The following is a 13,337-nucleotide window of genomic DNA, read 5'->3' on the forward strand; positions in this document are numbered from 1 at the left end:
TTCTCCTGCCTCAGCCTCCCAAGTAGCTGGGATTACAGGTGCCCGTCACCACGCCCAGATAATTTTTTGTATTTTTAGTAGAGATGGGGTTTCACCATATTGGTCAGGCTGGCGTCGAACTCCTGACCTCAGGTGATCTGCCCGCCCTGGCCTCCCAAAGTGCTGGGATTACAGGCATGAGCCACCACGCCTGGCGTAAGAATTTCTTTATAAAGCATCAGTTAACACATAAAATAATGCAGCATGAACCAAAGGCGAAGAAGAGCTGGGAATAAACTTTCTAGAGGTTGAGGAAAGAGCACTAGCAGAAAGAGAAATAATGTTGTACTTCCCTCTTTTCTCCCTACACATGAAGTGCCCTCAGCCCTTGACCAGTGAGTGGACATTGAGCTGGCTTCTCAACTGTCTTGAATCAGATCTGGCTCCCTCCCCCGACCCCCATATGAGTTCAGTGAGGCATCCATTCCTTCAGCAAATATTTATTGAACATCTACTACGTGCAAAGTATTGTGTTAGGCCCAGTGATGAAGAAAGATGAAGTAGATGTCTTTGCTGTCAAGAACCTATGAAGTAGGAGGTTAAGGAGGCAGTGATACAAACATTCACAGTACATGTACCTGGAGTTCAAGACCAACACAGTGAGACCCTGTCTCTATAAAAATTTTTTTTTAAAAAGCCAGGTACAGAGGCTCACACCTGTAATCCCAGCACTTTGGGAGGTTGAGGCAGGCTGACTACTTGAGCCCAGGAGTTCAAGACCAGCCTGGATAGCATGGTGAAATCCTGTCTCCACAAACAGTGCAAAAATTAGCTGGGGTGTTGGCACCTGCCTGTAATCCTAGTTGCTGGTGGGTTAGTTGGTGGGGGCGCTGAGGCAGGAGGATTGCTTGAGCCTAAGAGGCAGAGGTGTCAGTGAGCCGAGATTGTGCCACCGCACTCCAGCCTGGGTGATAGAGTAAGACGCTGCCTCTAAATAAATAAATAGAAAAAAAAATTCATGTCATTTGGGGTGAACTTTCAAGGTAAATTTCAGTAGGTGGAGTTGGGGGATGGGACATTCTAGGCAAAGCCTCAGAGTTTGATTATAGGGAAACGAGGTATACACAAGCGTGTCATAGCGGATCAGCCTGAAAAGGAAGATAGATGTCTAAATATGGAAGACTTGGAATTCCAGGCTTAGAATAAGGGATGCTGTGAGACAAACATACTCTCTCCTTAAATACTCTAGCCTTCCAGCTAGTCAGTAGTCACAGACAGCCAAGTATTTTAGGATCATCTGGTTCACTCATTCATACATTTAATCAAAAATTTAGGCCGGGTGCGGTGGCTCATGCCTGTAATCCCAGAACTTTGGGAGGCTGAGGCGGGCAGATTACCTGAGGTCAGGAGTTCGAGACTAGCCTGGCCAACAAGGCGAAACCCCATCTCTACTAAAAATACAAAAATTACCCAGGCATGGTGGCGGGTGCCTATAATCCCCGCTACTCGAGAGACTGAGGCAGGAGAATCGCTTGAACTCGGGAGGTGGAGGTTACAGTGAGCCGAGATCGTACCATTGCACTCCAGCCTGGGTGACAGAGTGAGACGCCGTCTCAAAAGAAAAAAAAAAATTAAATATACAAATACGTGTGCTCGTGTGTGTGTGTGTGTGTGTGTATGTATATGCATATTTTTAGAGACTGAATTTTGCCATGTTACCCAGGCTGGTCTTGAACTCCTGAGCTCAAGTGATCCTCCTGCCTTGGCCTCCCAAAGTGTTGGGATTACAGGTGTGAGCCACCATGCATAGCATTAAAGAAATAGTTGACCAGGTGTGGTAGCTCACACCTGTAATCCCAGCACTTTGGGAGGCTGAGGTTGGCGGATTACCTGAGGTTATAAGTTCGAGACTAGCCTGGCCAACAAGGTGAAACCCCATCTCCACTAAAAATACAAAAATTAGCCAGGCGTGGTGGTGGGCACCTGTAATCCCAGCTACTGGAGAGACTGAGGCAGGAGAATTGCTTGAACCCAGGAGGTGGAAGTTGCAGTGAACCGAGATTGCGCCATTGCACTCCAGCCTGGGTGACAGAGCAAGACTCCGTCTCAAAAATAAATAAACAAATGTGTGTGTGTGTATGTATGTTTTAGAGATCAAACTTTGCCATGTTGCCCAGGCTGGTCCTGAACTCCTGGGCTCAAGCAGTCCTCCGGCCTCGGCCTCCCAAAGTGTTGGGATTACAGGTGTGAGCCACCATGCACAGCATTAAAGAAATAGTTGTCTGGGTGTGGTGGATCATGCCTGTAATCCCAGCACTTTGGGAGGCTGAGGTGGGCAGTTCACGAGGTCAGGAGATCGAGACCATCCTGGCTAACACGGTGAAACCCCGTCTCTACTAAAAATACCAAAAATTAGCCGGGTGTGTTGGCGGGCGCCTGTAGTCCCAGCTACTCGGGAGGCTGAGGCAGGAGAATGGTGTGAACCCGCGAGGTGGAGGTTGCAGTGAGCCGAGATCGTACCATTGCACTCCAGCCTGGGTGACAGAGCAAGATGCTGTCTCAAAAAAAGAAAAAGAAATAGTTAATGAGTGCCCTATATGTGCCAGTGCCAGATCATTTGCTAGGTGGTAAGGATCCTGTGGTGAATTAGACGACAAACAGTCCCAGCCCTCAGGGAGCTTATGATTTAGTAAGGATGAAAGACACTGTACCATAACTTCAAGTGTGATGAGTATTACCAAAGGGTAGAGGAGGACCTATTAATTGGAGGAGGGGGGGTCAAGGAAGGCTTCCCCCTGGGGAATTTCAGCAGAAGCATGGGTAGGAGTGAGCCAGGCCAAAGGAGAGTGATGAAGGATTATAATCTGGGAGGAAAGCCGGTTGGATGGCTCTGAGGCGACATAACACATTTGAGGTGCTGAAAGCAATAGGAAGTGGCAGGGCTTTAAGGATAGGGGCATTTGATGAGGCTTTAATTGGGAGAACACCAAGGATAAAGGGCTTTAATTTCCTTGTATTACTCTTCTCCTCCACTAGATGCCCTTCTGAGTACATCCTTCTGCTTCCCCCATTGCAGCCTTCTTAGAAATGCAGCAGCAGTCTCACCCATCAGGAGCAAAAGAAAATCAAAGACCAAAAGGAGAAAGGCTCAGAGCTTTTGCGACTGTGTGGTCTGGCTATAAATTTAGACTGTTGCTTGAAAGAAGCGAAAAATCTCCCCTTCGTAGACTTCCTTCTTCCCATCCCCCCTGTCAGCCAGCTTTGTTCCTCTAGCCTTGTAAAATTTTCTCTGTATAAAACAGGAACATCAGCCAAACATGTGGACTTCCCTGCTTTCCATTCATTAGAAGAATGCATTATTTCAAAATCTCCTGGGAGCATTTAAATGCAAATTTTGTCAAGAAAGCAATTTGAGTCTTAGAGAAGACCTCTAGCCACAACCCAAAGCAGAAGTTTCTTCTTTGATTTCTGTGTTTCTTAAAAGGAATCTCAACCCCTTGCCTTCTCCCCGCAACCCCCCCAGGTCTTCTCTGATTCTCACGGCAGACTCTTCCCCTTTTTGCCCCTGTTCTTTCTTCACCTTTGGCAAGCATCAGTGACACATCTTGAAGAACCTGCTCACAAAGTGGTGCATGTAGCAGCCCCAGGAGGGAATGGAGGGACTTTTCTATGTACTGTAATGGACATAAGGAGGCAGATGTCTGTGTGGGGGCGAGATGTCTGTGTGGAGGTGTTTGTATGCGTGATTTCTGTCTGGGCCTTCTTAGCCCTGCTGGCATAAAATAATATGGGAAATGCAGATGACTCAGCACTGACACAGTCAAGATCCCCAGAGTTAGCATTTCTATATTCTCTGCTGTTTACAAAAAATGTGCTTGTGCCATCAACCAGCAACTCATCCTGCTTTTTCCACTAAAAGCCTTTTACTGAAAAACATAAATACTTCAAACTTATTCTCCTTCTTTTTGTAAACTGAGCTCATTAGCAGCTGACACCAAACTGATAACTAGTTCTTTTTGTTTGTTTGTTTTTAGCACGGAGGATTAAACTGGAAGGAAATGAGCATTTGTCTAAGGATCCTCCCTGTCCTCTTTCAGGCCCTTCCCTGCATGATCTTCATGCCCACAACTTGGGCAGGCCAGCAACACTTGATGGGAAAAGATATGATTAATGACTTGCTCACCTGATTTCTGATCAGGGTGTGGTGTGGAAACAACCAGCGTGCACCTATTAGCGAAAAGCGTCTTTTTTTTTTTTCTTGTTATGAATGTGCTGAGCATTGACCAAAATACTTGGCACTACTCACGAGGTACAAAGACACCTTCCCTAGCCTGGGGTTAAGAAGTTTCTCCTTCAAACTCTTGAGAATGGGAACTGGAATGGAAGCCTAAGTCCCAATTTTGGCTGCTCAGTGTTGCATGAATTCTTTTTTTACTTGCTAATTTGCCCTTATTGTGAGATCAGCCAGTGTAACTTCTTACCCACAACCACTTCTCCAGACCTCCTGAGAAATCAAGCTAACAGGGGAGGATAATGGCTGAATGGGGGTGGAGGGCACAACGTGTCACCTGCATTGACCAGAGTTCTTCATTCACTGCTCATGGCTCTGGCGCACTCCATGAATATTGGGATTGAATGATACACAACTGAATGTTGGATCAAATGATGTTGGGAGCTCTGTCCTCAAAATGGGCCCCAATAAATCCCTACCCATATTTTCCAGTTTCCTTTCTTTACTCTTTCCTTTCCCCTGATGACAAAGAATAATTGGCTTCCCCTTTTCTTCCCTGACCAGCTATGCTCCAGAGTCCTTTCTTTGTTCCCTAACAGTCCTGGTTCCGTCTCAGGTTCCCACATTTCTCCCTTTTGATCTCTGTCTCTCTGTTCAGATGGCTGTCACAGTTTAATAATCCTGGAGGGTCTATCCCCCACAGATTTATGTCTCCCAGTCTCTCCTCTTATTCACCCCATGGTGCAGTCAGAATCCTGAATCCTGTTTTCGTGCCTCCCTGGGTTGTCATTTCTCAGGTTCTGGCTCCTTGGCCTGGTTTACTTCATGGTGCTGGATCTGCCCCGTCACTTCTCATTCAGCTTCTTCTGTTTCTGGAAAACCCTTTGTTCCCGGGATTCTTTGTGGGCTCAGTGTCCTCCGGCCCCACACTGCAGCCCTGTCTGGATCTTGCCCTTGTCCTGGTTCTGACCGCGTCTAGCCCTGGGATCTGAGGCATTGTGGTCTTTTGCCCTCTGCTTTCCCTTCAGCTTCTCCAGGTCCTTCTCCAGCAGCCGCACAGGCCCCGCTGGGTTTCTATCCAGCCAGGGGGCTCCCTCCTTTGTCCCGCTCCCGGCGGCGTAGGTCAGCGTTGACTGGGGCTCCCGCCCGCCCTGTGGAGCCGGCCCGGGTCTCCCTGCCGTTCGGCCGGCCTAGCCTTTCATTCTGACGCGCGGGCCTCTTACCCAGCCGGACTCCCGCGTGGGCCGGCCTCTCGCGCCCCTCGGCTCGGGCCCCAGTCCGGGCCGGGCGGGGGTCGGCAGCCCCTGAGGGACCCGTGTGGGCAGCCCGGGCCCAGCCGGCCGCAGCCTGGGGCCGAGGACTCGCCGGGCCCCGGAGGCGGCGGGGAGAGGGGGCGGGGAACGGGCCGGGCCTGGCGCTCCTGACAGGAGGAGCCGCTGCCGCCGCCCGCCGCCGCCGCCGCCGCGCCGGGGCGGGCTGAGGGAGGAGCGGAGCCGAGGGGTGGGGAGGCGGAAACGCTAGCCGGGACCGGCGGAGCGCGAGCGGGCCGGGTGCGAGCGGACTGAGGAGCGAAGCGCGACTGCCGGGCCGGGCGAGGCGGGCGGACAGCGGAGAGCAAGGGCGCCGTCGCCGCCTCTGATACGCACAAAGGGCCGAGGCTGGGGCCGCCGCCGCCTCAGCGCGCGGGCCTGGAACCGGCAGCCTCCGGGGCTCGGGGAGAACGCGGTGCGGGCGGCCATGGCCGGCTACGTGCCGGGTCAGCAGCCGGCCAACCGCAGCCAGGAGAAGGAGTTCGTGCAGGCGTACGAGGATGTGCTGGAGCGCTACAAAGGTAGGGCCGGGGACTGGCCGGCGCTGAGGCCCGCGGGCCGGCGCGGCGTGGCCTTCGGTACCGGTCGGCTCGGCCGCTGCAGGTGGGGCGGCCGGGCGGGGTCGCACCCACCGTGCGGGGCTTGGCCCTGAGCTGCTGCTTCTCGGGGCCAGTTTATTTACAGAGTTGAGATAAGCCTTCGGAACCCGCTCCCGGGGCAGTCGGCGCGCTCAGAGCGCCAGTTACATGATTTGCCCTATTATCCGGCCCCAGCTGGAAGGAGGCGAGACAAGGCGCTAGCCCGGAGACCGGCCGCCGTGGGGAGTTGCTGGGGAGGAGGAGGAGGAGGAGGAGTTGGGCGCGGGAGAAACCACCCGATCTGCTCTGGGTGCGAGCTTCCTCCCAGAGGCGCTCGGACCTCTGTGTGCCCGCGGAGAGTCTCTCCTTCGCCCCCTTTTGTCTCCCTGAGTCTCGGATGAGTCGCGTGGAAGCTGAGGTTGGGAAGCACCTTGGTGTCTTCGGGGTGGGGTGGGCAGCGGTGTGGGTGAGTGTGCAGGATTTGGTGGCGAGGCCTTCCCCGACCCCCATCTCCCCGGGGGTCTGGGCCTGCTGGAGGCAGGGGTCTGTTTGTTTTTTTCCTCCAACATAAAGATTTGCCTTGGAGCTCGGATTTCAGCCCTGAAGGCTCTCTTGCGAGACACTTGTGCAAGTTAATGCCTAATCTGCGCCTTGGGTGTATGGGGAGAAAGTTTTGACAGGCAGAGGGCCTGTGAACTGCATTTCCCTAACTGCTGTAGGTGCCCCTGAGTGGCAGCCAGGGATGCGTGGCCTTGGGAGGCCCTTGCCTTGATCTTTAACATCCAGTTCTGGGATTTTGCTTTGGGTGGCAGTTATCCTTTCCACAGACGTGGAGATTTTCCCAGAAACGACACAGGCAGCACTTTTCCCCATTTTATTTAGCTCGGGCCCTTGTGACTAGGCCCTTAGTTTCTTTTTATCTGAAGGAGAGAAAACTTCAGCCCCTATGACTGAGCCCAGCATACTTGTTTACAGCACCTACCCAGTGAAGGGAAACTAATGAAGAAGCTGTAAGGCGCCCCCCCTCCCTTTTTTTTTTTTTTCTTGTGGCATTGGAACTCTGCTTGGGAATGCAGCAGGAAAAAAAATAGAGATGAAATGCGAAAAAGGACCTACTAGGGTTTCTACTTGTTCCCTCTGCATCAGCTCCTGTAAACTGTCCAGCTTTTCCTGCCTGCAGCAAGTTTTCTGTCAACCCCCTGTGGTCTTTCTTTTAAGAAATGTGGTTCATTTCAGAGCACAAAGAGGTTAGATTGTGCTGCTGAACTTCATTGAAAAAATGCTGCTCAGTGAATGGTTCCATTAAGTTTCCTTTGCAGGCTTTTGAGTAACACTGCTCTCTTCAGAGAGAGGAGATACATTAGGACCGTCTCGGGCTGTGACAGCTTCAAACGAGCAGAATTAAGGCCCAAAATAGGTGAAGAAATCTCAGCACCTCACTGGATGGTAGTGCTGGTGACCCCCAGCAGAAAGGAAGTTGGACTCCTAGCAAATGAGGCTGGGAAAGAAGGAGGCAGTAGGCCTTGTTCCAGGAGAGACCTCTTTTGTTCAGTTTTTTTTAGCTGTCTCACTCAGTTTGGCTTTCCTCTGAAGGACCTTGATCAGGTGTATAGGAACTTAATCCTTCCCAGATACAGGTCTCTTTCTTGAGGGGAGGAATGAGTTAAAAATGGTTGCCTAAAGTAAATTAACTCGAGTTGTATAAGGTGGTCGTGCAGTCTGCTCTTGTGATCCGTGCAGAACGATCTCTCTTCCCCTCACTGCACCATTCTCAGTGGGAAGTCAGAGTGGCTTAGCATCCGGGCCTTTGTTACTTTGCTTATGGAATTCCTGCATTTTTCAGACTTAGAAATCCCCGTACTACCTTAATAGGAGAACAATTTGTCTAAGCAGAGGAGTGAACTGGAATCTATAGAGTGACCAGGGGAAGGAGTTTGTGAAGATCATGCCAAGTATTGGTTTTGGAAAGAGAGAGGGAAATACTGATGATGATGGGGTGTTCTAGACCCTTATTGGCTGGTCCCCACATTACTTGGATCTCTCTCTGCTGCTATTAATTCATTCTACAGACTGAAGCAGGATTTTTATATGCAGAAGGAGAGCTAAAATTTTCAGCTGCCTAAACTGCCCCAAGGGCCAAGGTGAGAAGGGCAGTAATGTATTTGGAGTGTGAGGGAAGCAGAGCTGTGTGTATGTAGTGCAGCTGTATTAGGAATGGTAGTCAAGTATGGGTTTTCCAGAACTGTGCTTGGTAACTATTTTTTTTTCTGTGTGGTGGCAGTGAGCATGGTCTTGGCAGGATTAGATGATTCAGCATGGAAATAAATGCTCTCCCTTATTTCCTAAATGTCCCAAAGGTTCTTTCAGACAGCTGGCCAGTAAACAGGAGGCATTAGATAATAACGCTGGATTCTAACATTTCAGAGTGGGCAGCAACCAAGAGAACCAGGGTATATCCTTCATTTCCCCAATTCGCTGACAGCCATTAAAATCTGTCTTGGAGGTGACACAATGTTAGATGCCAGAATTCTGAATGAGATCTGGTTTTTGCCCTTGGTTATTCACATCTGGTAAGGGAAAGGTACTTGCAAACAAGTAGTTATGATACTGTGATAAGTGCTAGAACAGAGATACTATGGAAGCAAGAGGAAGGCTGAAACCCTATTTGGGTTTACCTGGGAGATTTGACAAAGGAGGTGACATGAGAGGGTTTTTGTTTTTTGTTTTTTTGTTTTTGATTTTGTTTTGAGATGGAATCTCACTCTGCCGCCCCGGCTGGAGGGCAGTGGTGAGATCTCGGCTCACTGCAGCCTCTACCTCCCGGGTTAAAGTGATTCTCCTGCGTCAGCCTCCATAGTAGCTGGGATTACAGGCGCCCGCCACCACACCCGGCTGATTTTTGTATTTTTAGTAGAGACAAGGTTTCACCATGTTGGCCAGGCTAGTCTCGAACTCCTGACCTCAGGTGATCCACCTGCCTCAGCCTCCCAAAGTGTTGGGATTGCAGGCGTGAGCCACCATGCCCAGCCAGCGAGGCTTTTAAGGATGAATAGGATTTAGCTCGATAGAAGAGAGGGTGGGCTGGGGAGAAGGCAGAGGAAGTAAATAGCACATGCAAAGGTATGCAGGTGTGATAGTGAATGGAAGGACTTAAGGAGTGAGAGTAGTTGGGTGCCACTAAAGGGCTAGAGTTTTGGTGGGAGCACATGATACTGTAAATAATCCAGGGTCTAGCTTGTAAAGATTCTTTTTTGACTTTAATCCATGGGCAGTGAGGGAGACATTGAAGGTTTTGGAAAAGGAACAAAGGCTGGGCACGGTGGTTCTCGCCTGTAATCCCAACACTTTGGGAGGCTGAGGTAGGCAGATCACCTGAGGTCAGGAGTTCCAGACCAGCCTGGCCAACATGGTGAAACCCTGTCTCTACTAAAAATACAAAAATTGGCCGGGTGTGGTGGCGTGTGCTTGTAATCCCAGCTACTCGGGAGGCTGAGGTAGGAGAACCACTTGAACCTAGAAGGCAGAGGTTGCAGTGAGCCAAGATGGCGCCATTGCACTCCAGCCTAGATGACAAGAGCGAAACTCAGTCTCAAAAAATAAAAAAACCAACAATTAGGATGCCAATTTTATTAATTCATAATAAGAGAACACCTGTCCAGTGGTTAGAATATTTATATTGGTCTCCGTGGCACCCTCTTCTAGTACCAAAGTGCTTATGAAGTTGAGTTACTAATCAGATGGTTGCTTTGTAAATAAGGAAACAAAAGAGAAGTGAATGAGTTCAAGGAATATTTCATCCAGATGGTACCGGCCGGTCACAAAATTTTCTTCTCTGTGGCTTGAGGTCCTTATGAACACCAGAGGAAATTAAGAGGGAATAGTTGAGGAGGTAGGAGAACCAGGATTTTATTCTTCTCCTAGGATAGAGACCAACTCTACTGAAGAAGCAGGTTACATATGAGCATAGTTTTAGGTTTTAAAGAGGTGGTTAATAACCAGCATACTTGGTTGATGGTGGTTGGTTCAGACAGAATTAGACTTTGGTTTTCACAAAGCTTTAAGGGCTAAATAGTCTTTACTTGCTGGGCTGGGCTAGGAATAAAAAAGAACGTTCACATTTCGACATTGGTAACATCTATCTGGTACTTATAAAATTCAGATTTCTCACTAGGTGTTGTGGGTTATGTGAAGCTAGTTAGGACCAATTTTCATTTATCCTAGTGCAGAAAATAACTTACAAAACTTACTGCACAGAGGGCTACGAGTGAAGAGTCTGCATATTACTTAACATACAAAATTGATATTGTAGAAAGACTGTGCTTTGGATTTCTTCAGTTTTGGGCTCCAGTCCTAGTTTATGCCAGTTAACTTCTACTGTGTGACCTTGGAAAAGTTTCTCTGATCTTTTGGGTTTCTCATTTGTTAAAATAGGGATGATAATACTAACTTCTTGGGATTCATGAGACTATAAATGAGCTCTGGGTGTATATTAGTCCTTTAATGTTTCATTTTATTTTACTTTATTTTATTTTGAAATGGAATATTGCTCTGTTGCCTAGGCTGGGGTGCAGTGGCATTATCTCGGCTCGCTGCAACCTCTGCCTCCCAGGTTCAAGCAATTCTCCTGTCTCAGCCTCCTGAATAGCTGGTGCTATTAGAGGTGCACGCCACCATGCCTGGCTAATTTTTTTCTGTATTTTTTTTTTTTTTTTTAGTAGAGACGGGGTTTCACCATGTTGGCCAGGCTGGTCTTGAACTCCTGAGCTTGTGATCCGCCTGCCTCGGCCTCCCAAAGTGCTGGGATTACAGGCGTGAGCCTCCGCGCCTGGCCTATTTTATTTTTTAACTCTTTTCTCTCCTTTTCTTTTTTTTTTTCTATCTCCTACCAGAAGGGTCCTTTAATGTTTAGAAAAACGTTGAATTTATATCTTATTTAAGCTTTATATGTTATATCCTGAAGGATAGTATTACACAGATGAGTAAATTTAGGCATACAGACTTAAAATTACTGTCTGAGAGCCAGGCTCCAGATTTCTGGGTGAAGGTTTCACATTGTATCACAGAAGAAAGTTTTAAAATCACAGCAGATGACTTGGGTTAAGTGAGATGATTGTGAAAATGCTTTGTTAGTATCATTATTGTTGTTAGTTTTAGTTTCTGAAGTATAGTCACACGCTTTAAGTGACACACATTTCCAGATCTCTGAACTGTGGAGAATTTCTTTTTCCCTTATTATGGGAGAAGTTTTATGATATATAAGTCATGTCGAAATTTTCATACAAAAATAATGTGGTACAAAATGATGAAATTTTGTTAACACAGTGATTGGAAATTATGGGCTGAGGATTTGGGATTGTTTACCTAAGTAATGCTCTGAAGCGACCTCTTGGTTATATGTAGATTCAGCTTATTTATCCTTTTTAATGGATTTTTTTTTTTTTTTTTTTTTTTGAGACAGAATCTTGCTTTGTTGCCCAGGCTAGAGTGCAGTGTGGTGAGATCAGGGCTCACTGCAGCCTCCACCTCCCAAGCTCAAGTGATCTTCCCACCTCAAGCCTCCCAAGTACCGATTTTTAAATATTTTGAAGAGACAAGGTCTCACTACGTTGTCCAGGCTGGTCTCAAACCCCTGGCCTCAAGTGATCATCCCGCCTTGGCCTCCCAAAGTGCTGAGATTACAGGCTTGAGCCACTGTGCCTGGCCTACACTCAGTTTTTAAGTTCCTTTTTAGAACAAAGTCCTAGAGTTGGAGTGGATAGTTTTTAGCCAGAACAAAAGAGTAATTGCTACTTCTGGACATGAACACTGTTAATTCAGAAAGTGAGTCAAGTCCGTCTGCTGGGAAATCACAAGTTTTGGCCACGTTCATGCTGTTGAAATAATAAAATGTGTCCATGTGCTAACAATGCTTATGGGAGCTACTGCCTTGTCTTGAGCTTGTTGGCAAGTGACATAATACAAACCAGGGAAATGCACCAGCTTAAGCCTATTATCCTGGTATTTTTCAGTGCCAAGTCCAGGTTTAAGAGATCTACAGTGGAAAGAATACTTCAGAGTGCACATCTGAGAACAGAAATATCCCAAGATCAAAAGTCACAAATAAACAATTATAGATTGTAAGGAGTCTGTTGTGTTTTCTCAATGTTCTTGAAAACACCCAGTCTTTCTACTCCTTTTTCTAAGTAAGGTTGGCCCTTTCAGCTTCTGATAATTATATATTGAGCCATGTTGTGACTAGGTTGTATGGAATGCGAGAGCTCCTGCTTTTACTCTCATGGTTTTGATTGGAGTTGAAGCCTCTCTTGTCTGGCTTCTACTGGTGGCATTTACTAATTTTCTGGCCTGGTAAATGGCTTGTGGTATCTAAGAATGTTTATTCCAATTTTTTGGAGACAGGGTCACCCATGCCGGAGTGCAGTAGTACCATTGTAGCTCACTCTAACCTCGAACTCCTGAGCTCAAGTGATCCTCCTATCTCAGCTTCCCGAGTAGCTAGGATTAAAGGTGCATGCCACCATGCCCAGCTAATTATTATATTTTATTTCATAGAGATGGGGTCTTGCAGTGTTTTCTAGGCTAGTCTTGAATTCCTGGCTTCAAGCCATCCTCTTGCCCTGGCCTCCCAAAACACTGGGATTTTAGGTGTGTATCTTCTGAAAGTAACTAGTTTGTTATTTCTAATGAAATATTTTTTTCTTCCAGAGCTTCTCAGTTCCTGAAGTAAATTAGAATGAATCTCTTATTCTTTGTCTCTTTCAGGGCTTTTCATAATTTGACTTACTCTGCACACCCAACTATACCAACAGTTACTGCCTAACACAGTTCTCTTCTCCATTTGGGCTGAGCTTAGCAACCCTTCCCCTTGGGTCCTGTGCCTTTGTTTACATTCTCTTTTCCAGGAATGCCCTCTCCCTTCCTGATTATTAAATCTTTTGTTTTGTTTTGTTTTGTTTTTTTGAGACAGAGTCTAGCTGTGTTGCCCAGGCTAGAGTGCAGTGGCATGATCTCAGCTCACTGCAACCTCCACCTCCTGGGTTCAAGTGATTCTCCTGCCTTAGCCTCCTGAGTAGTTGGGATTACAGGTGCATGCCACCACGCTTGGCTAATTTTTGTATTTTTTAATAGAGATGGGGTTTGCCATGTTGGTTAAACTGGTCTCGAATTCCTGACCTTGTGATCCGCCTGCCTTGGCCTCCCAAAGTGCTAGGATTACAGGTGTGAGCCACCGCACCCAGCATT

General features: G+C 47.8%; 1 protein-coding gene across 2 annotated transcripts in view; it reads left to right on the forward strand.

Moving 5' to 3' along the window:
• Window positions 1-13,337, forward strand: part of MACF1 (microtubule-actin crosslinking factor 1) — a 407,350-nt gene that overhangs the window by 15,355 nt on the left and 378,658 nt on the right. Inside the window, exon 1 of one of the 2 annotated variants that reach the window (XM_025361739.1) lies at window positions 5,745-6,041. The exons of the other annotated variant lie outside the window; for it this stretch is intronic. Within the exon in view, the coding sequence (XP_025217524.1) occupies window positions 5,948-6,041 (94 nt within the window). The 5' untranslated portion in view covers window positions 5,745-5,947. Of the gene's footprint in view, window positions 1-5,744; window positions 6,042-13,337 lie in introns of those variants that run through there. 2 annotated transcript variants of the gene reach the window in all.

Source organism: Theropithecus gelada, chromosome 1 (assembly GCF_003255815.1).
Source record: "Theropithecus gelada isolate Dixy chromosome 1, Tgel_1.0, whole genome shotgun sequence".
NCBI classification, from domain to species: domain Eukaryota; kingdom Metazoa; phylum Chordata; class Mammalia; order Primates; family Cercopithecidae; genus Theropithecus; species Theropithecus gelada.